The 23,364-nt window shown below is 41.3% G+C and overlaps 2 protein-coding genes across 4 annotated transcripts in view; one reads left to right on the top strand and one right to left on the bottom strand.

Moving 5' to 3' along the window:
• The first annotated feature begins 303 nt into the window (after positions 1 to 303).
• On the top strand, positions 304 to 17,889 carry LOC134547076 (endogenous retrovirus group K member 8 Gag polyprotein-like). Of its 2 annotated transcripts, XM_063390609.1 has the most exons (3): positions 304 to 403; positions 4,495 to 4,610; positions 11,733 to 14,131. In XM_063390609.1, the coding sequence occupies exon 3, from the start codon at positions 12,255 to 12,257 to the stop codon at positions 13,320 to 13,322; it is 1,068 nt and encodes a 355-aa protein (XP_063246679.1). In that variant the 5' UTR covers positions 304 to 403; positions 4,495 to 4,610; positions 11,733 to 12,254; the 3' UTR covers positions 13,323 to 14,131. The 2 variants fall into 2 exon arrangements, 1 of the variants encoding a protein (XP_063246679.1); XR_010079366.1 differs by lacking the exons at positions 304 to 403; positions 11,733 to 14,131 and adding an exon at positions 17,630 to 17,889 and having other exon boundaries at positions 2,743 to 4,610.
• Positions 396 to 23,364, bottom strand: part of RPS6KA2 (ribosomal protein S6 kinase A2) — a 273,745-nt gene continuing 250,776 nt past the window's right edge. For both annotated transcript variants that reach the window (XM_063390606.1, XM_063390608.1), the window contains 7 exons: positions 14,432 to 14,521; positions 10,341 to 10,499; positions 9,007 to 9,168; positions 4,937 to 5,013; positions 2,329 to 2,446; positions 1,256 to 1,393; positions 396 to 890 (listed from right to left, as the gene is read on the bottom strand). In XM_063390606.1, the coding sequence (XP_063246676.1) occupies positions 765 to 890; positions 1,256 to 1,393; positions 2,329 to 2,446; positions 4,937 to 5,013; positions 9,007 to 9,168; positions 10,341 to 10,499; positions 14,432 to 14,521 (870 nt within the window). In that variant the 3' untranslated portion in view covers positions 396 to 764. The remainder of the gene's footprint in view (positions 891 to 1,255; positions 1,394 to 2,328; positions 2,447 to 4,936; positions 5,014 to 9,006; positions 9,169 to 10,340; positions 10,500 to 14,431; positions 14,522 to 23,364) is intronic.

Genomic DNA, 23,364 nt, shown 5'->3' with positions numbered 1-23,364 from the left:
GCTCCTACTCACGCTGCTTTACGTGAATGCCTCCCACAGTCTCATAAGACCCATTCTTTTCCTCAGAAGACCAAGTTTTCTCAGAGGTTTTTTGCTCTCTGAGACTTTTGAGCAAGTCAGAGTTGGTGGCACACTCTCCTTGAGAGGTGCTAGCTTCATTCCAGAGAAGGCAGGGGCACAGTGCAAAAGATTCCTCAAAACCAGAATGTATTTCCACCACCACCAGCTCTCTCTACCTCATGTTGTATAGCACTTGTTTCAGACAAGGTATTACTCCTGTGTCTCTGCAGCCTTCGCTCTTCTGGGGTGAATGGAGATCAGTAGATGTCTACTGGTGACCAGCCAAGACAATTCATCATGACGCTTCCTGGAACAGCATTCTAACCCGACAGCGTTCTTCATGGTAAAAAGTGCTTTTCTTGAGAAACAAAATGAAAACTCTTCCCATGGAACATCTTACAGACTCAAAAATAGTTTTCCTAGGGTGGAAAGGATGAAGCTTGCCTATTTTATTTGGCTTTATCTCAGTAAGGAAACAGAGCTACTGGCAAAACTGGCACATCTTTGTGAGGTTGTTAAACTCAGGACCCTGGCTGGAATGTAAAAGAAATGATGTAACAAATGAGAACTTTGCCTTACATGGGCTTCTGCTAATTCTGGCAATTTCATGTGCAGGTTGTCCAAAAAAGTTCTGCTAGCCAAGTAAAGATGAATTTCTCAAATAATAAACTGTGGGCTTTCAAGGAGGCCTTTTGGGGGTACTGCTACAATCTGGTAGAGGTAAGTCTTTTCATGCCTCGCCGCTGAGCCAGGTTGGAGGACAATACAGGCTCCAGCCTTGGTGCCTGAGGTGCTCGGTTTAAAGCAAAGTAGGTGGCTGCCATTGCACCCTGTAAAACAGAGAAAGAGAAAACTTGGAGCTTAAATTCAGTTCTTTGATGCTTTTCCCTTCCCCTATTCAGTATCCTAAAAAACTATTACACATGCACAGTTTCCATGAAATGATGCCACTTAGGCTGGCAGACACCTGGAGTATCTCAGATTCAAAATGGTGAAGAGCAGTATGTGCCACCAGGTCATTACAGTGCAGCCTAAAGTTAAAAATACTGAGCAGGCAACAGTCAAAGATACAGTTAATACAGCACCATGTTAATGGGGCAAATAATCTTCCCAACTCCTCTATCACTTTTCAGACTGTTTACACAAATGACAGCTCATTCTGAGAGCAAGGATGAGGGAAGGGTGGAGGAGGTACCTTAACCAGGTGAACATCCTGTCTGCTGAGCTGGTTTTGAGACAGGTACTCCCTGTTCACTATCCATGGATGCCTCAGGACTTGGACTGCTGTGAGGCGCTGATGAGGGTCTACATGGAGCATCTTAGACACAATGTCCTAGGTTGAAAAGGAAGAAAACAGGTCAAGGGAGAAAGTAATTAACAGCAGTGCAGGTTTTACTAAGACCTTCCTGTTGACAGTGTCATCATTGGCATGGCCAATGGAGAGAGTGATGCACTTTAGACAGGCTTTATGTTCTTTAAGTGTCAGGTCTTATCTTCAAAATTTTCAAGTCTAATGTTCAACTCTCAGCTAATAATCCAGTCAGTACATACTGTGGAGGGTATTCATCTTATTGAATGACTGGTAATTACTGGTGACCTTCTAGGAGTGATAAACACCTAGGGAGAGGATGCCATCTGGAGGCATCTCCTCGCTGACCTCGAGGCATACTTACAAGAGAAACTTAGAATGGAAACTCAGTACTCAGGTAACTAAAGTACATGTAGGTTAGTTCTACAACATCTGAACATTTTAATTTCATAACTGGCCAGCTGATAAAAAAAATCCACTGTGATGCTCATAGGGGCTGGTGCAAGATTAATGTGTTACTAGGATTGCATTTTTGTGGTGGAAAGTATCAATGTTCTCCCATTGGATACTAACAGTTGCTAAAATGAAATCTCTTGCAAGAATCTCTAAAGCCTGTCAAAGCTCCTGATTAATGCTGGGCAGCTGGAAGCCTGTAACTCTCCTGCCCATTTACCTGTCTTACAGATTACTGCACAGCTTCATGCCTAAAGATCAGAGCACCAGGTGATTTGTTTTTCTCCCAGGGGTTTCCTTGCTTTGTGATAGATGGGTGGCCTAAACTGTGAACTGTACAGGAACTAAAACTGCCTGCTCCTGGTTGATGAGAAGCAAAAGGTGGTTCATGACTATACATCTGTGTCATTGACAAACCTCCACTTCTCTTAGAAGTGCAGTTGCACCAAAAAAAAGTTCTGTGGTATTTAAATCTTGAGAGAAAATTTGAGAAAAGGTTCACTGACCTTTGCAGTATCAGATACTGAATCCCAGTTTCCTCCTGTAAGAGCATATTTGCCACTGCCAATCCTGGCCAGAATCTCCTCTGGGGTGTCGTCTGGTCCATTTGCAAAAGGAGTGAACCTATTAAAAGAAAAATAAAATGAAAAAAACCCAACAAAACAAGAGAGAGAGAACGATGTAATTTACAAGTACATGATTTCTAGCTTCTAGTATTAACTGCCACTGATGACAACAGGAATTTGGTTCCAGAATGTACCACTGATACTGTTGCTTCATTTTCACTCAAACTATACAAGCTGGTGGTTCCTCATACTGATCTGTAGAGGAAAAGACAGATTCCCTAATTGGTTTTTTAATATTTTTTCTGTTATATTTTTTTAGGAATTAAATATTCTTTGTAAAAATAGTCAGGGTTTTACCTCTTGTTTTAACTCTGCTTTATTGCCAACACCTTTATTACCAATACCAGTACCTTGGTAACAGCAAGAAAGGACAAACATTATAAAGGAGAAGAAATACAATCTGAAACAGAAAAAAAGGAAAAGAAAAAAGAACCCTTTCTAATCTATTTTGCAATGCTTTGTTAGCCATAATGTGCAAATCAGTTGGGCAAAAGAAATTACCTGCAGTAGGTTATTTCTTTGTCCAGCCAGTCAGATATGACTTATAACATGTACCCAGTTTGTTGCAAAATCAGTGTCTCATGCAGAGGGTACACTTTTTGTCTTCAGCAAGTGACAACAGATGAAGTTTTTGCAGCTGACTACCATCTGCCAGGCCCATTTTTACCCTGCAATCTCAAACAGCTGTGTAGGTTTAGGAGAAGTAGGTATTTTTGATTTTTATGTTTTTCCTTCAATCTGTCTTCTCTTCAAACTTGCCAGAGTGGTTTTTAGATTGTTATACAGTTGGTTTGGCCACAGCTTCCTATCCCACCTGGTTTCTGGTAGCAAATTCAATTCCTCATGCTGTATTTTCTCATTTTCAAAAACATTTCAGACCTCCTAGCAGTTCAGCCCAAAGAGATAGGTAATGTTACTGTAATCTATAGCTATCAGGAGAGATGCAAGTAAGAATTAAGGACTGGCAAAAACTCTGAGGTCTGTCACTAGCTCCATTAACATGATCCATGGCCTGTGCTCTAGTCCTGGCTGTCTGAGACCTCTCTGCTCATAGTGATTATAGGAGGAGAAAAAAGTCCTGGGTGTAAATACTTACCAGTTCCTACTAATCTCTGGTGAGCAGGAACAAGACCATTCATAAATGCAGTGGTGGCACCTAAAAAAGCATTCCTCAACTGATTGTGTTACCATTATTTTCTCTGGTAAGTGCAGAAAAAATGAGATACAGGTTTCTGGCACCTGTCAGTAAATTGAATATTTACTAAGTTGTGTTATTTGTATTTCTGATTGAAGTATATTTGGGGTTTTTTTTCTTCATATTCAACAAAGATGTGTTCTGAATATAATTAACTGAACAAATGTAACTGTGGGTAATGTGTTCATTTTATTTTACTGATTCCAGCTGTGTAGCAGTCTAAGGCATCAGCCAAATAGAAATAGGCACTTGGAGATCCAGCAGACTGGGAAACTTCCCCAGAATGTTTTGATATATTTCAGCTGACCTTGAATGCATCTGTAGTCAAGAATAAAATAGATGAGATAGAGACCCCTGGCACCTTTTTTATAATCCACAAGGCAAGAGATGCAAATAACAGAAAGTCAGAATCCAACTCTTTGTTTTCTGTACGAAACCTAGGAATGAATCCAAGCTTCTTGTCACAGCTGAATGATCAGATTAAACAGTTTAGAGAGGTCACTGAAAAGCTGCGCTTAGGTGTGATAAATGTGCACATACCATAGTCTGAGAAATGATATTCAGGGGCCTGATAACTCTAGATTGGGTTTGCACACTTTGTTTCCCAATCATCCTAGCACATCTTATTCCTATCCTTCACAGCTTATTTCAATCTGTGTCTTTCCCTGGATCTTCTTGTTTTAACATTCCACTTTAGCCAGCACACTGATAGGAGTATTTTTGCCAAGTACCTCTCAGAAGTTTCTGCTGCCTGTTGCTGTTCTTGCTGATCTTTTAGTTTACTTTCTGAATCATATTTTTCAAACAGGATCTAAAAAGTATGTTTCGGTGGGTTGTTTTTTTTTTTTTAGCTTTTAGAGGTGCTCAGACACTTCAACAACAATAACAAATGAAGAACAATGAAGCTGAAGAGAATACATGTATCAATAAAATGAATTAACATTGTTCCATGGATAAGGTGAACATGGTGAGGCTCTTTATACTCCTAGGCATCTCTCCTAATGGAAAACTTTCTGACTGCTTAAGTGGTGAGTGAACCCTTTAGGAGTCTAAGTCTCAGTGCATACAGGCACTTTATGTTAAAAACCCAAACAACCTGTCAAGTGTCAAAGATATTTGTGCATTCTAGAAAAGACTTATTCTAATTCTAACTCTTGACATCTATTTTCTTGCTTTTTACAACTGAACACACTGCTCAAGGAGGCCAGGATCCCCAGCTGACTGCTTTCTGCCTTAATGCTGCAGTGCTGAGCCCACTGGAGACTGCTGCTCTAGGAGAACCTTGCCACTCACCCTGCCAACATGGTGTACAGCAGGATCCCCAGGCTCCAAATGTCACAGGCTGCATCATAACCTTGGCGTTTGAGGACCTGTGGGAAGGAAAGAGAGAGATGAAAATAGGTTAATCTGCATTCCTGAATTTTTAGCCTCCAGTCTACAAAAAGCACTGATTAGTGGTTGTGTCTGCTGACATTCCCAGGGCTTAGCTGCGTATCTGCCTTGAACAGGTGGCTGCCTTAGGATCAAAATATCCATGGGTAGTGCCAGGGAGCACAGCAAAGCCCAGGCTGAAATGAGCTGGTTAAACTCAGCACATCTTTCCCGTTCACAGTGAGAGAGATGAGTGCATTATGTTGGAGCTGGGGAGTCTGGGAGCTCCCCTGACCATCCAACATGCAGCAAAACAGAACAATATTTCACTGTTTTAAAATGCTTCATAAAATAAAAAAGCTCATTAATACTTTGAAACATATCCTCCTAACATAAAAGTTAACAACACCACTGTGGATGCACCACAGGGCTAAATGACAGTGATAAGTATTGCAACTGAGCTCAGTTTGGATTTGATACAGCAAATGGATGCACACTGAAGCATATCTAATGCCAGACTAATGAAGATGCATGCTAAAAGGCTTATCTTACTTCTGTATAAAGAAAAATGGGCACATTTAGACTGGATGGAGTTAACAGCAGGCTACAACTTGGCCCCCTTTTCCCATGGGGAAAACAAGACCCATGGTAGTCAGCAGAGATCTGACCAGTAGGTTCAACACTGATACAGGATGATAAAGTGTAGCAGCAAGGCTGAAGTCCAGATTTCATCTGTGCTAGTGAATACTGGAAGAAATGGCTTTTTAGGTCAGTGCAGGTCCAAGTGAAAGAGAAGCCACCAGCTAAGCTCAAGGACCACCTCCATATCTTCCCACAGACGCAAACTACCCTCTGTTTATTCAGTTCTGACACACAAGGAGTTTTGTCCTCTTCAGATGGAGCAGTAGATACATCTTTTTGCAAAGCACATGAGAAAGGAATGTACCAATTCAGCAAGTCTTTTTCTGACATGACCTGCAGCCCTATTACCCAGAAGTGATTAAAGTTATCTGATGTCTGTCACAGAAAAGACCAAATTCTGCTAAGGAAAAACAGTTTGAGAAAATGTTGCCTCGACAGATTTTATAAATGATGAGTGGCAAAGGAGCCACCTGCAAGGTGTGCTGCTGAGTGAACATTTGCTACCTACAAAAAAATTCCCACAGCAAAAAACCCAAAACAACAACAACAACAAAACCAGAGAAAAAAAATCAGAGAAAAAGCCACAGTTCCTCCTGCTCAACAAAGCTGGCAAAATCGTGCTTCTGCCTCTCTCTCCTGCACATAATATAGAGGCTTTCTGGTTGATGTATTTATTTCTATTTCTTTAGTTCCTTCATGCATGCCCCCTCTATTAATGTGAGCTTTTATGGGAAAACCTTATTTGCTGTTTGACAAACCCAGTCGCTTCTTGCTTCACCTGTGACACTGAATACCCAACATTTATCTTTTCTTGTGGTCATTCTCATTCTGTTGACAACAGTAACAATTTCACTCCTTCTCTGTTTTCCTCCAATAACCCAGGACAATCAAGTCCAAGGTAAGCGACAGAAAAATAAGGCAGTGATGATATTAGTGGAGTGAGTTAATAAGCAAGTGGTTACACAACCCCAAAATGATCAGGTCACTTCCAAAACTTAGTAGGATCTGAAATAGAGGCAGAAACTGGTTCTTAGCGCCACACTATAGCAGGATGTTGTGGGGATAATAGACATCCTGGAGATAATGTTACCCTGGGTTCATCCAGTTCTGTGAATGGCTCAGTTACTTGTCCAACCCCCTTTTATTTCTGTAGGCTTTGACTCACTGGGTTAACAGTGTTACAAACAGAAGTTTTTTCTCAGTTGTAACAAGCAGGGATGCAAATGGGTACAAAAGCAAATAAAGACCCTCATAATTTCAAATCACAAAGCAGTAGTTCTTCACGAATTCTGTAGGAGAACTGCAGAATAAATATTTTTACTTTATCCAGAAGCACCCTACTACATCAGTAGTTCAACAGCCTGGCTCTTTCCTCCTCTCATGCAGCAGAACACGCACTAGGTGGCAGCGTGCCTCTTCCAGATAGCCTTCATCTTTGCTCTTGCTATCACCTAAACCCCAAATGAACTGTTTCCAAAATAAAAGGAGATCCAAGTGGGCAACCATGTCCTCCTCCTTCGGTCACCGCCCTCTTTGTCACCAGCTCAGCTGACTTTCTGCCTCCTTAATTAGTTTCATGAGCACGTGGCAGACGCTGCAGCGGGACTCAGGAAAAAATGTGAAAGTCAAATCTAGGCTGGAGGGCAGCATTATATCACAGGTAAAATGTAAAAGCACTTAAGGCTTTATGTAAGCTCTCTGCCAGTAATGTTTCAATTAATCTCCAATGTCTCTTGCATTACCAGGACCTGTCTTACTCATCACAAATGTCTGGGAGTGTGATTTCTGCTTTCAGTTCAAATCACAAGAGTCTGATCTGAAACTGGCAGTGTTTGTGATTACAAACACTATACAGAACAGCTTGTCACGAAAAATAGCTACGCCTATTTTAAGCATTTTCTACCTTGGAGGAAATCTGACTGCGTCAAATCTTGCAAATATTATTATTTTTGTGGTCTAGAAATAGAATGGCTGTGGTGCCACACAACTTTTTCAATCTACTTTGATAAATTTTAAACAGCACATTCCCATTTCTAAAAGAAAAGCCTAACCAAACTGCAATAAAAACCCCAAACCAATCTATCTTGGCATTGGAAGGAGTTTTGTTTTTTTGCTGAGGAAAAATCTGTTTTGAATTTATACTGCCCTGGCAATGGTCTCTATATAACAAATCCTCCTTCTGATGCTGGAAGGCTGTGATTCCTGTAACTTTTGGTATCACAAAAGGATCTTGTACAGAAAGATCGTCTAATTTTTTCTATTCTCAGTCACAGATGAACACTGCACAGGAGAAAAACAGAAGACTTAGGGAGAAAAAAGAAGTTAGATGATACCAATTGAGAGACACTGGTATTTGATAGTAGAGAACAGATGAAGTATTGGAAAACAGTAATTTTTTGTTTTTCATATAAGGACCAAAATAAGCAAAGGAAGACACACATCTGAAGTAGTGTATTGCAAGTACTACAATTTTTGATTTTCATCACTCCCAGAAACGGCTAAATTACCCAAGAAATGAACTCTTGCTCCTTCATTGTGAGGAAGCAGGTATGAACATCTCATGGGTGAATTACAGCCAAGAGCCCAAGCCATGAAACAGCCGTGAGACCCAAGCCCACCCCCACAGGGCTGCATGAAAGGAGCAGCACTTGCCAGTGATGCAGAGCTTGTGCTTGGAACAAGCTGTTTGGTTTTCCTCCACCTTCCTGTCTGTAAAAATGAGAAAGCATTTCCTACATCCCCCAAAACAGGGGCGATTGGTACTAGGAGAGCTCAAGAGGAGAGATGTTTCCTTAGCTCAGCAAAGCCAAAAATAAAGCTGATTTCAGCACAGTAAGGATTTCATACAAAGATTTTTCTTTTCAGTTTTATCACAGAATCATGGAATGGTTAAGGTTGGAAGGGTCATATAGTTCAACCTCCCTGCTCAAGCAGGGTCCCCTGGTACACTCAGGGTTGTGTCCAGATGGCTTTTGGATATCTCCAGAGAAGGAGACTCCACAACATCTATGGGCAACCCGACATCAAGATTTCCCTCTGAAGCCTAATCCTGTTCTGATGCAGTGCACTAGAGGGAAAGTAGTCTGATCAGAAACAGCTAGAGAAAAAAAGGTATTTATCCCAGTAATGAGCCAAAGCATGGTGTGCAGCAGTCCAGGACAGACACCAGCTTCTGTCAGGAGAAAAACAACTGCTGTGACAGGACTAGGAATTGGAAAGTTACGGTAATAGAGGCTGTGCAAGTGCCAGTAGCCTGGTTTCTGCCTTGCTCCTCTTGTAAAGGCAGCAAGGCAGGAAGGACTGCTTCCTAGGACACACTTACTACTGCAGGCTTTGAAATGTGATCCTACCTCAGGAGCCACGAAGTTGGCTGTGTAGCAGGGAGTCATGAGCAGCCCATTCTCTGCTCTGAGTTGCTTGGCAAACCCAAAATCACAGATCCTGATAGAGTCTGGGTTTCCTGACTCATCCATGTAGAGGATGTTACTTGGCTTGAGATCTCGGTGCACCACCTTAGGAAAGAACAGGGAGAAACAAGTGAGAAGAGGAGGTCAGGGAGCACTGGGGCTTGGCTGCCATTTCTGGTCTGCTGGTTGAGGTAGGTCAAGAGCTCATGCCGAAAATATTTAAGTTTTGGAAAAAAAGTTACTTCAAAGCCTTGGACAAATGAAGGGAAAAAAAATTAAGTCTGTTAAAATGAGAAACAAAATGTTTTGACAGCCTCTGTAGTGTATTAAGATGGAGGCTGCTGCTCCAAGAGGAGACAACTTCCTGAGGGTGGTCAAAGTGGGCTGTTGTACAAACATCTCGGTGGCAGAGTCTCCTGGAGCTTGATGGCCCTCAGTACTCAGCTGGAAGGTGAAAAATAAATCACATCATAGGAGGAAAGTGTGTAAGGATCTTCTTGTGACTGTCCATGTAAGTGGCTTACACCTGAAAGGAGGCATTAATTTGCTTCCTAATATCAAAATGTATCCACACAATTTTCATGTGATTGTGTGTCTTACCAGACATGCTGAATTTCAGTGGCAGGAAAACAGCCTTTAGTTTTTACAGCAAGACTGAAAAAATACCATGAAAGCAGAGAAGCCAAAGCACAAAATGCACTTTGTTTTAATCATGAAGCAGGAAAAGCAGTAAATATTTGACTACTTTCCCAACTGCTCATCCCTGAAATGCAGAAAAGGAGAGATTTTCAAACTGTTGTATATGAGGAGCTTAGACTTTAAAAGTCAGATTTTAACAGCATGTCAGAAGTCTTTCCCATCAGCTGCTCAAACTGCCACTTCATTTGGAGAGCTGAGCATTTGATTTTTTACCTATCTGCTGATTCAGCTACCATATGTGAAGTGTTGCTAAAAGTTCAGGTCCTGCAATAATGATTGTGATAAAAAGTAAACAACTAATATCTCAAGAAGGTACATGAACTTGAAAATCACTGTAGTGTGGGAAAGAAAATACTACTTTGACATGCTTCAAAGCATGCTTCAGTTCAGTGGAAAATGGATAAAAAGCCCAGGACCCTATTTCACAAACCAAATGTAATTATAAATATGGAGGTAGGTTTTTTGGGGGGTGGGAACATATTTACATTTTGGAGAAGCAAGATCACAACTATTTGCTATTTCAAGAAGTTGAACTTTAAGAAGGCTGATGCAGCTAAGCCAAAAAAAGCAATGCTTACGCCCTGAGAGTGCAGGTAGTCCACGGTCCTGGTGATGGTGCAGAGCACAGCGCTGGCCTCCCGCTCTGAGAAACACTTCTGCCGAAGGATGCGGTCCAGCAGCTCGCCTCCCCGCATCAGCTCCATCACCAGGTACACGAACTTCCCATCATCATACACCTGCAACAGGAACACAACAAACACACACCTTCGACTCATCAGCTCGGTAAAGGTTGGTCCTTTAACTGCAGTGTTGGCTTGTGTGTGAAGTTGCAAACAAGGAAATTTATTGGCAAATGTGTGGGAAATGGGCTTTTTACACTCAACAACTAAAAAGAAAATTCTATAAAATGATTTAAATCATCACTTTTTTCTGGTGTCTCTAGCAGCTTGCTGATTTGTCCACACAGAAATGTAGCTTTCTGGTTTTCTATCATACCAAGAGAGCAGGCTCAGCTGTTAAAAAACAGCACCACTCCACACAGCTTCAAATGTCTGCTGGCTCTCACCCAAGCATTCTTCTCAGTAGTGTTATCTCTTTCCACTTCCAGAGGGTAACATTTGCCATTTCAAATATCAATATTTCCCTTTGACTCATGATCAGCTAAAGAGCTGTATTATACTGTTGGCCAAAACTTACATCTAATGATAATACATAGTTTATATTTGCAATTTTGGTGAATATACTGTTTATATCAGCTGCAAGACATATTTATATTCAGTGTTAATGGCAGTTGGTAAAGACATTTTATCATTTAAATTGGAGGACAACCATTTTTAGGTCATCATCCTTTATCTGGACTGCAGTAATAGGCAGCATTATAGTCATCAATGCTGTATGTTTTTGGAGAGGAATATAAAAACTTAATTTGCACAGATTTTCAGATACTCTTGAACACTGAGGGATTAGGTGAGACTTTCCTGAGGGCATGTGATTAGGACATTCTTATATCCTTCTCTAAGGTCTAAACCATAATCTACTGACCACCAACACAAGCAGGATTTTGTCCTGTAAACTCTGAATCTGCCATGGTGCAGACAATCATGGTGAGACTTCAGGCAGCTAAAGTAAAACACCTCTGACTAAAGGCCATTACTTCATTTAAGCATAGTGAAGGATTATTTTTCATATGAAATGCTGAAGAAAAATACCTTAATGACTTCTCAGGCTGCTGGAGTAGAAGCAAATAGTCCCTTGCATTAAAACACTATTGGGGGAAATCCTAGTGACTCTGTGAGGTCTCCTCAGCAAAGCAGATTTCACAGGCTGCACAGGAATAGCTACTGCTCAGGAAAGATCATCCCCCTGCCCAGCAGCACCACTGTGTGTATTCAGCAGTGCCCCAAAACACCCAGCTAGGGAGATCTTTTAAACCATGCTGCATATCCAAACCCATTTTTTTAATTCTCCAGTGTTGGGAACAGCTGATGTGCCTTCACTGTCAGCTCCTCTGCCTCCGATGCCTGCTGCCCTACCCCAGCCACTGAATCTCCTCGGTCACCCAGCTGCGTTCCCGCCCTCCGCACCCCTACCACCAAATGAGACTTCATTGTATCACAACTCGTCCATACAGTCCCAGCCATGCACACAAACCGTGTAACGAAAAGGGGGAGAGTAGAATACAACAGCTGCTTCAATGAATACAGGACAGACAAGAGAACTATTTTGTCCCTCCAAATGACAACCCTTTGATTCAAATACAAGAGAACCCTGAAAAACAACTAAGTCTGTTCCCAAACAGCTCTACAGGCCCCCCTGTCCCTGTGTTTGGGACAGACTTCTCAACCCAAAATGAGACATTAAACCCTGATTATTCACTAACATCAATCCCAAAAGTACAAAACCCCCAGAAGTGCTTCGACAATTCCCAATTCACAGACTGGCATGAAGTCAAACGCTTGATTTGCAAAGAGGAAAGTCTGAATCCTCTAGCTATGCCTGTGCTATTCAGCCAACAAGCCGAAAATACAAGAACATGGACAGCTATCCCACCTCATGAAATAAAAGAACTACGAAAAGCAGTGAAAGACAGTGGCATTTGCTCACCCTATTTTAAACAACTGCTTAAAAGTATGATAGAAGAACACACGCTGACACCAAATGACTGTAAAAATCTCGCCAGTGTAATTCTCACAGATTCACAATATATGCTGTGGGAACACATATGGAGAAGAATGCTTACAGGAGTTTTGACCACTTACAGGCAAAGCACTGATGCAACCCTTCGCACCCTTACCATATCTAAGTTGACTGGTGAGCATCCTGATGACCGGAATGAAGATCAAGTGAACCTACCCAGAATAGTATTTGATGACATTAAAAAAATGGCTCGTAGAGCCTTTTTGCAGATTCAGCCTGCAGGAAGTTTTGAAAAAGCCTACAATCTGATCAGTCAAGAGCTGTCTGAACCATTTACTGCATTTGCAGACCGAGTGATACAAGCAGCAGAAAGGCAATGTGGCGATGATATAGCTCGCCCAATTATGATAAGAGACATTATTGAAAATAATGCCAATGCTGAATGTAAAAGAGTAATCAAAGCCCTAGGAAAACAAAGACCCACAGTACCTGAAATGATTGAAGCTTGCAACAAAATTGGAAGTCCACAGCAAGTGGCAGCTATCCAAGCAAATGAACTTGGAAAGACTTTAGGAGAAAAAATTGAACGAGCTCTTACGGCTCAGGCAACACAAGCAGAGGCACGAGACCAAAAACTGACTGAAATTCTAGCTGCTTTGCACCTGAACTCCCAGCAACAAAACAACACCATGGCTGTTATGCAAACTGCTGTAACCTCAGCACCTTGCTACTTTTGTAAAAAACCTGGTCATATTGTGAGAAATTGCCCAGAAATTAAAAGAGGTGCACAAGCACCGCATCGCTGCCATGCCTGCAAGAAAGGGAAACATCATGCCTGGCAATGTCGAGCTAAGCATGACACAAGGCAAACCCACTCTCCAAAAAACTCCAAAGCGAGTGCGCAATGCCATCATGTGACGTAACAAATAGTGGCATCCCAAGCACCCGAGGCAAAATTTATGAATGCCCCGACTCCACAACACTCCGCTACATTATCAGTCGAATCCCAAGTACTGACCCAGACCTACTACCACCAAGATCCTGGCGAACTTTGGCAACCTCCAAATCAACAACACTTTTAAAAGACAATAGCTAAATTGTTTGTTTGATGGTTGGAGCTTTGCACCTTGGCTAAAGAAACTTTGCAAAATAAGCCTGTTCATTTTAATAGTAATAGTAATAGTTGTAGTTTTAGTAGTAGTTCCCTGCATACTTCAGTGTGTGCAGAAAATTATGAGTAAAGCAGTTTCTACTATTTTAATTGTTCATCAGAATGGGGGAGATGTTGGGAAGGATGAAGTAGAAAGACCTTACAAATATAGTTGTTTAGATTCTGGGAGTCTGAGTTCAACAAGCGAGATAGAAATGAAAGCATGCTTTGAGATTTAGGGTGTGGGGTGCAGGGCCATCAGCTTGTGAACAACGACCTGCTAAGATGAGGGCCAGCCCCCTTGATTAAACAATATACTCCTGCTAAGCTGAGGGCCAGATCGTTTGATTAAACAATCTCCTTCTGCTTGCCTTGGGTGGTAGGACATTTCTATTGGCTGTATATGTTGTCATCTTGTATTAGATTGGTTGGTCCAACTCATACTCTTCAACTTAGAAAGATATTTAATGTACGGGATTCGGGGCTCTGCGCTCTCTCGGCTCTGTTCGCTGTTCTTGCTCTCCTGGCCTGCTTTAGCTGTGCCCAGCAGCTACAAGCAAGGCCTTCACAATAAACCACGTGTTACCCCTGCACATTGCTTATAGAAATACTTTGTCGCCGACTCTACTGTCACGGAGAAACTCCTTCACTCCAGCACTGTGCCCCTTTGGTTTTATTTATGGTTTGTTAGACAGTAACTGGAGAATGCATAACCTGACCAGCTATCCAGTAATTTGTTAAGTCATGTTTTTCTGCTTGATTTCAATGGGTCTGGTTTTAGCTCGGACCTTTAACTGAAGAATTTTCCAGACATGGACTAATAAGTGAGCCTGACTATAAGGTGAAAATCATTTAATGCTGAAGTGCTCAAAGAGTACTCACATCTTTAAGAGTAATGATGTTTGGATGTTGTCCATATCGCAAGAGTATCTCAATTTCTTCAGAGGGGTCTCTCTTGCTCTTATCAATTATCTGGAATAAATGAAGGACAGTGTAGTCAAACACCAGTTAGAAGCACTACGCACAAACCAACCAATTCCTACAGTTTAAACAAATTACTATTCAAAATTCTTCTATTAATCATTATTCTAGGAGAGGACAGCTCAAACCATGTGCAACTGAGAGCCATGCTGACTGTCTGCCAAAGCCAGATGGAGGAACAATTAGTTTAGATTCTGGAGGCGTAGGGCCTCTTTTTGATGCCTACAGTTCTGTTTACCCATAAATAATGGCAGCTACAAGAAGTGTCATTTAGAAATCAAACAACATTGAGAGTTTTAAAATAATCATAGTTTTAAAATTATCTCTTTGACATAAAAAATGATAGAATCATAATATTGGCATATGCTTGTATATATGCTGATAAATTAATAGAAATTAATTGTCATATGTATTTTTCAGAAATGAAAATGTGTGGACATTTACTGTCAGGGGAGATTTGGATTGAAACTATTGGTAATCACTTGGCTCTTTGGGCCAAGCCGTTGAAGTGAACAACATAGCGACCAGACATTGTATTTGGCCATGTAACCAAACTCTCCACTCATTCCTAAATTGGAAAGAAATCTTCTTCACAGATCACTTTTATGCAGTCAGCATCATTTGCCTTATTAGAAAATATAGTAAGACATGCAAACTTTTTAGTTTTGTAACAGCAGGTCTTAGAAAAACACGACAAATGCTGCTTAGAGAGCAGCACAGAAGGAGAGCTGTCAGGAGAGCACCAATTTCTCCTCAGTGATTCTGGTACCTGTACTTGGCATGTCCAGCAAAGAGCTTTAGTCACTTGTCCAGCTGAGAGCACTGACTGATGTTTCTCACTTTGCAGATTTAAATGATAAACATGGAACAAAAAATAATCTTAAGGGAAATCTCTGCCTTTTGGAATCTCAAAAGAAACTGCACAGGAAATGGTGAAAAGACTCATTCTACTAGAAACTCATAAGGAGGAGTACACTATTGCGGCTCAATATCTTATTGCTAGAAAACAACAGCAGTACTTTTGAATAACAGGTTTATTAAAGTGGAATGGATGGCATTTTCAGAAAATCATTTGCATTATTGCCTTGGATTTCAAGGCTTCCAAACTTATATGTGGTTAGTTCTCTCCAAGAACTAGGCATGGAGCACAGATTTTAAATGATGGCGTTAGCAGAGGAAAACCCCCAGCTTTTTAAAAATATCTTTTGCTACTGAGGATAAATACCTGCCTGCTTTTTAATAAAATGCATGTGTTTTTCATGGTTTAATTATGGTGATACAAATTCAAGTACACGAGTAGAATCTCATGCATTAGCCATACTAATGCATGACTGAATACAAATCAGAGGTTTCAAAGTCATCATGACTGGCACCTATATGCAATGATAATGATGGTCAGTAGTCGTCCATGCTCAGCTATGCCTCTGAAGCCATATCAGTGATTAGATTCTGAATTAATACAAGTGTGACAAATGAAAGTGTTACAGGCAGCTGATGCAGGTCAATGGTTGTTGTCCACACTTGAATAAATAAAGGAAAACCTCAAGAAGAGGTGAATGAAGTAAAATTTTCTGCTGTTGTTCTCCCAGTTTAGATGAGACATTATCCAGAAGCCAATGAAGCCCTGATCAACTGACTCCACATGAGTACAACCACAATGACTGAATGTGTCCCACTCAACCAGCAAGCTTAACATACAAAAAGATCCTAAGGGCCACTTCCTTGGCTACACTGATAAACCTCTTGTCAAGTTACTGGAGTAACTCACATGTGGCCCTGTTAGCATCTGCCTGCCTTGTACAAACCAGCAGAGCCTACTGTGGCAAGTGTTGCCACCAGTGTGAAGTACCACTATCACTATGCTGCTGTAGAAATATATATATATATATATATAAAACTATATATTCCACATTCCTTTTCTGTTGCAGTTCCCTGTGAAAGGAAATATCCAGAGCTGTGGAAAATTTTAAGCAACTATTAATAATGCAGGACTATATAATACATATATATGGCCTAAAACCAAACCAAAACCAGTCTGAGCTATTGACAAAACTAAAACCAACATGACCTGAAGTACTCTGCCCTTGATGGTAGTAGTAACAGCAGCAGATGACATTTAATGCTTCTAATTCACAATATGCTATGTAAACACAAATTGCAAGACAGTCTCACTAAATTTGCATGCTTTTTGTTCTAATGTGTGTGCAACCTTCGATGCTCTGATTACATGGACAAGCTGCCCCAAACCGCACTGCAAATCACTGCCAGAGCTGTGAAGGACCTGCAAAATTCCTCTCAGTCCCTGGGCAGTCTGACTGGACAGACTAGAACCATTTTTCTTCTCCACAGCAAGAGACTGTCACCCTGACAGTGCCTCTCCTCAGTGTGCCCGTGACTTACATTTGGCCCATGACTGCAAAAGCAGCAGAGGAGGTGTCTGCTGCAACTTCAGCAGAAATCCCTCTGCAGTTCAGACTGGCTGCAGTGTGCACAGTTCCTTTATTTGTATGTTGCAATGGCCACAGCAGTCCACTCAATATGGCCCATTGCTCCACTGTGGTGCTCAGTTCTCCTGATCTTCCTTTTCACAAAGTCACAGAATCACTTAGGTTGGAAAAGATCTCTTGAGATCCTCAGGTCCAGCAATTAACCCAGCATTGCCAAGTCACTAAACCAAAGTGCCTTATCTACATGTCTCTTAAATGCCTCCAGGGATGGTGACTTCACTATTTCCTGGGGCAGTCTGTGCAGTGATTTACAACACTTTCAGAGAGTTTTCTGGTGTGTTGTTAAATCCATCCAGAGTTTCCTGTGGTAAAAAACAGCATTTGCCACCCTGTTCCCTGTTTCCTCTGAGACACTGTATTTTGCATGAATACAGACTCTTCTCTGTTCCCCTCTGGGAGAGCCCATGAACCTCCTGCAGCTCTTCCTGTGCAAGCAATGATGTCTTTTCTTTAGGAAACTCCTTCTGATTTGAATTCAACTAAAATGTGCATATAAACACTCTCTATTACAGAATTAAGGGAAGATCTCAGCTACTAGTCCTGAGAATTTGAGTAATAGGTAATGATGCTCCTTTTCTATTTCTCTCTTTAGATGTGTGGTGAAGAAGACCAACTCAAAAAGCCACCATAATGTGTACGTAAGTTAACCGAAAATGTAACATGAGCTCTACTGTACCGTGGCCCAGAAGAGCTGTGACGCACGAGGGTCGTCCATTGCCCTTCAGAAGAGAAAGAAACTGAGCCATAAAGCAAACAGACTTCTTTCTGTGCCTTGGACACCCAGGGATTGTTCAGAAACTCGTCTGTGTCAAACAGTGTATGAAAGAATTTCATAGTAAAATGGGCTCAGCAGAGTCAATTGAGTACTTTGTTCTGATAGGGGACTTGTTTGTTCTTTAACTATCACATCTTTTGTGTGACTAACTGAAAGGAAAAGGTGCATTTTCCTTCCTCAGTGGGATTTAGGGTAATAACCTCATGATATTTTAAAATGAATCAAGCTGCTTTAAAGGACAATAGTGAACACTTTCTCTATTAAGGAAAAAAGGAGCAGGATAGAGTATTTTCAAATTCCCAATCAACGCATCTGTCCAGTTTTTACAAGTCCTCTGCATGTCTTCTGCATGGAAAAAATAATCTAGTTCTCCTTTACTAATGGGTTTTCAATGGATTTAGCCTTGCCAGAGCAGACTGATGAGTATAAAAGAGAGTATCAATAAAATTCTGTGTGGGTAAAGCCTCGCTGAAATTGGCACAGCAACTAAATAGACAGTATATATATTTGCTTGCTGCCTTTTTGTGGAGGTATTTGCATGCTTCCAACTCTGTAGATAAATCTCTTCTTCTGGGCCTAGTTATGTCATTAGCAGATGTTGGAGCCTTCAGCTGTTTGATACCACCCACCAGCTGGGACTTACAGCCTTTACAGCCCTGCCAAAGAAACGGTGCGTGTGAGCACTCCCTAATTCACTGCCAGTGAACCAGCCCCGCTAACACAAATTGCCTTTTCCAACACTGAGATTAACCTGGCTGACTCTGCATGAGAAGAACGGAGAGTGGCTGTGTTTCTCACATGGAGTTCTCCATCACCACAGTTGTGAGATTGGAAAAAGGCAAGAGGAGGGAGGAGACAGTTTAACTGCCTTTGCTGTCTGGAAATTGAACAGCCTAAAAGAAAAGGTGAGAGAGAAGCGAGAGTGAGAAAAAGGACAGAAAAGAAACATGAGATGCACTGATGGGAAGAGCAGTGATTTATGAGTCTGAGGAGAAAGGGTAGGGCTCTGGCCAGGCTATGTTTGAGCTAGCAGCAAGGAAACTGCTCTGTTGTGTCTTTCTGTGCTGGAGAGAAAGGACCTTGTGCATTTTTAATGACCAAACAAGACTATATTAAAAGATTTGCTTGGCTCTTATTTTTCTCTTTAAATGGAGCAGGGCTCAAAAGCTGCCTGATCATGTCGACTGAAACAGGTGATGGTAGCCACCTCCCTTCCTGGGGAAGCTGAATGCACCTAACACTGTCACAGCAGTTTAACCCTTAACACCATGTGGTGTGTGCCATGAGCAAGGATTGCAGCAAAGCTTCTCCATTTTATTTTATAGGTCTATTCCACAACAAAATCCACAAATGTGGGGGAGCACTGAAAGTACACCCTGCAGCCTGGGAATAGACAAGAAGTTGGTTGAGGAATTTTGAATTAGGAGTTTTGGTGGGTCATACTGCAGAGGCATAAGGCATAGCGCTTTTTGGGCTCCCCAGACCCAAATGGGATCAGCCTCTGCCTTGTCTTCAACTGCCCAAGCGACCTTTCCTGGCAGCTGAAACTGAGATACCAGAGAGTGAACTGGGGCAGCTGAGCTACTGGTACAGTCCCAACCTGCTGCTCCAGCTGCAGCAACACCAAGTCCAGCAGAAGGCAGGGCAGACACCTGGGCATTGTCATACCTTGTACAGCCACAGCTGAGGCTGCCAGTGTATTTAGGCAGTGGAATGATGTAAAGCTCCTTTTGAACAGCACTAGGGAACTTTGAATGGCTTTGTGAAAAAAGCATGGAGGAGGAAGAGAGTTTTATATGCTTTTAAAAGCTGCTTTATTTTCTGTTATATACAGTTTTTTCTATAGTCTCTTTGGAGAGTAAGCATGGGTTAATCTCATTTAAGAACAGATTCATTACATGGTGTGATGTGATAGTCTCTGTAAAAATCCTTTCCTTTTCTGGGAAGGGAGGGATGAGCAGAAGGAGAATTAATTTTGTGTCCCTTTGCACATTATATCTGCGTTGCAATGTATTTGAAAATTCAGGGCACCACTAGTCAAACAGACTATAGGTGGGGTTTGCTTCTCTTCTGAAAAAAGGAGGTGTGACAGCACACAGAGATTTTAACCTGACAGTTTCATCTACAATAGTAATTCCAATCAAAGTGTGACAGAGAGAGAGAGAGTTCTGCAGTTCTGTGCTGCTGGAAATTGTACAGGTTTCCATTTCAGTAATATTTCCTTCTAAAAATAAGCTCTATTCATGCCAAGCATCTGTTTTAATTTGGTTCCTTTTCTGATGTCAAATAGCTCAAGTTGGATGAAAATCACTGCAGAAAGGCTAATATTATTTAAAAGAACATGGTATAATTTTACATTTAAGAGATCTCCAAGGAGAACTTTTCCAAGCCTAATAGTTTCTGAGGGACTATTTGCTGTGCTATTAGTTTTGATTAGCTTCAGAAAATTATTCCCCCCATCCATGCTTAAATCTTTCAGGAAAATAGTGAAAAATTACTGTTAGAAGAAACAGGCCTAATTAGTGATACTTTTCTGAAATAAGGACTGCCCATCTGATCCAGCTGTGCAGGTGAGACATTAAACATTTCTGCACACAGAGCATGCCCACTTGCTGACACTGTTTGCTGACTTAGCACTCCTAAGCTGTCAGCTGGAACTGTTAATTAACTGCTCTTGCTAATTAGCACTTATATGGTAGCACACATTTTCTAAGCAGGGCAGAAAGATTAGCAAATTTATTTCTACAGCACCCGTGAAACAGAAAAGCTCATTTTAGGGAGAAGTCTTCAGTTTTGGAAGCAGAACAGTTTGATGGGAAAGGCTCTGCACTGTGTTCCAGTCTGCTCTGCTCAGCACACATCCTTGGATCAGATTGGAGAGTTTTCAGTCTGTAAAATACTGCAGCGCTGCTCTCACCTTCTACAAAAAGCTTCAGGGTTGGAAACTAGTGTATCATATTCAGAACTTATAAAGAGGAAAAATTATTACATCAGTACGGAAGGCAAATATAAGAAACAAAATTTGAATGGCCCCAAAAGAGAAACAGAGGCACAAAGGACCAAATTCTGTGCAAAATACTTTAGGTATTTGGCAAGCAAGTTAGCAAAGAGAAATGTGATATTATTAAGCTGTAGAAAAACTGCTGCCTGGTCCTAGGTCTCAGAAAATACCTAGTTAGCGGAGAGAAATACCATATTCTCACATTCTTCAGAGGTTCAGCCATGCCAAGGAAGAGACTGAGAGCTTTGTGACAAAACGGGAAGGAGGCTGCAGGAATCCTTAAACCAGAAATGTACAGCCACTATATATTTAAGATTTGCTTTGAAGCTGAGATTAAGAGGTGGCCTGAACACTTTTCTGTATTTCTACCTGCCCTCTCCAATTATTTTAATAATTTAAGCAATGCTTTGGCCCCATTTACTCTAAAAGTTAGCAATGACACTTGCTGCTAGAAACAAGCTGGCTACTTGTAGAAATGCTCAAGCCACTCCTGCCTCTCTACCCTGCTGTCTCCCCATCCTTCCAGCAGAGCCCAGCACTCTCTACTAGCCCAGCCTTTCTGAAGCTACAGCTGCAGGGCTCTGCCTATTCAAGCAGTGTCTCCTTGGAGAACTGACTTATTTCTATGGGGAGATTATCTGGTAGAAAGCACAGATTCACAGAATATGCTGTGCTGGAAGAGACCCATCAGGATCATTGAGTCCAACTTCTATCTGAACACAAACAATTGAAAAGTGAGACCCCTTGAAGTTTTGCAGGTATTCTGGAAAACCCCAGTCTTGAAAAATGAGGATATCATATAAAATATGCTATGTTGCCTCCTGTTATGGTGAGTGTACAGAATGACCCTGGTCCAGGGTAGAAGTCAGGCCCTTTGATTAAGTTTTTGAAGTGGGAAAACCAAGAAAGCCTTCAAAAATACTCTCACAGATCAAACTATGATCCTCAATAGACAACAATCTATCACCCTTTGCTGCTTCATCCATTTTACTGTAAATCATTTTCTCTTTCCATCACATCTAGGGGACATCCTCTATGCTGTTTGCAATCACTCTCAGTATGGTAACTAGCCCTTATTAGGGCTATTAATGCTGGTTTCTTTGCAGATCACTCTAGAAAACAGCCCTCCCAATGCCAATTCAAAGAAGGAGAAAAATTTGAGCTTAAATCTGCTATAAACCCTCAATGGCACTCTACAGGCTACCGAATTTGATGCCTCACTGTCAAAAAGCTTAAGTATGCTTCAGACACTCAAGCCCATCTTTTATCTCAGTGTCTGGGCCACGTTATTTCCTGATGCCCAGCTTCATTTATAAATTTCATGGGAAAACCTGGTAAGTGTTCTCTGTAGTTTATGAAGGTAAGAAGAGCCCTTGTACCTCCGACCCTGCATTTTGTAAGGCTGCATTTCCACTAATATGACAAATCCAACTGCTTGGCATGTGAAGGGGAAGACATCTTGGTCATTTCCTTGAAGAGTTTGCTTTACCAACTGCTCTCACAATCAGACTTTTTTCCCCTGAAACTCCCTCTTTTAGCTTCAAGACATTCTGTCTCCCCTTGCTGTCTTTAGCAGCCAAATGGTTGTCATCCATCATTTATATCACCTTAGAGATATTTATAGATTTTGATCGCATCCCACGGAGCTCTTGTCTGTCTTACACCACACAAATTTGTCGCTCCCTTGTTAGAGCTTGCCTTGTAATTGTTGCATATTTTCTGCTACAGATTTTCTCTAATTTACTTATGTTCTCTTAAACCACGGATATCAAAGGAACACATGATCTCACAGGATTTAGTATTCCTACTCAGGTACTACAAGAAAAACTCATTTATATGCAAGCATGTTAGTAAGATAGAAATCTGTAAGTCTGCATATGAATTTTATTAATAAAACTGTAACCACACTAGCAACATATTTATGAAATGCTTGTCTGATGCTGGTATTCAAATATTTGTATTTCCATCCTATGAATTATTTGAGAACACTGAATAGCTGCATTACATATTCAGGGAAGGAAAGCAAATAGGAATGAAAAATTTTGGCAAGACTGCAGTCAGAGACACTTTCTCAATAAAACATTGTAAAAGTATCTTTCAGTATCATTAGTATGATCTTGCAGAGACAAAAGATATGCTCTTCATAGATAATTTGATAAGCCATCTTGGGGAAGAGCAAGGACAGAGGCTTCTGGAAGCACAGTTAGTACTCTTATTTCCCTTCACTTGGCTAACAGGTTTTATAGTGAGGTCCTTATACATCACATTATATTCTTCCCGGTGCCATTTTCCCCTAAGTGTGAGATGTGATAGACACCTACTCTTACCCATACAAACCTGACTGTGACAGCCACCCAGCAAAGTCAAGGAGGGGTTTGCATTTCTAGGGACTGAACAAGAAGTGGGAGAGGACCTCAGCATCTGCTTCGTGCCCATTCAGCCATCCTCTCTCTGGCAGAGTCCTGATAGTGCTCTGCTCCAGCAGCACTAACTTCTGCTAAATTTAAAAGCTGAATTTGAAAGAGATGCATTACCAGTGGCTCTGACCTGG

The sequence above is a fragment of the Prinia subflava genome, chromosome 2, assembly GCF_021018805.1.
Source record: "Prinia subflava isolate CZ2003 ecotype Zambia chromosome 2, Cam_Psub_1.2, whole genome shotgun sequence".
NCBI classification, from domain to species: Eukaryota; Metazoa; Chordata; class Aves; order Passeriformes; family Cisticolidae; genus Prinia; species Prinia subflava.
Note: the sequence above shows the minus strand (reverse complement) of the source record. Positions and strands in the feature narration are given on the sequence as shown.

What these genes read in the sequence shown, in the direction of transcription:
- LOC134547076 (XM_063390609.1), top strand. Translation starts at nt 12,255, where the DNA reads ATGCCTGTGCTATTCAGCCAACAAGCCGAAAATACAAGAACATGGACA.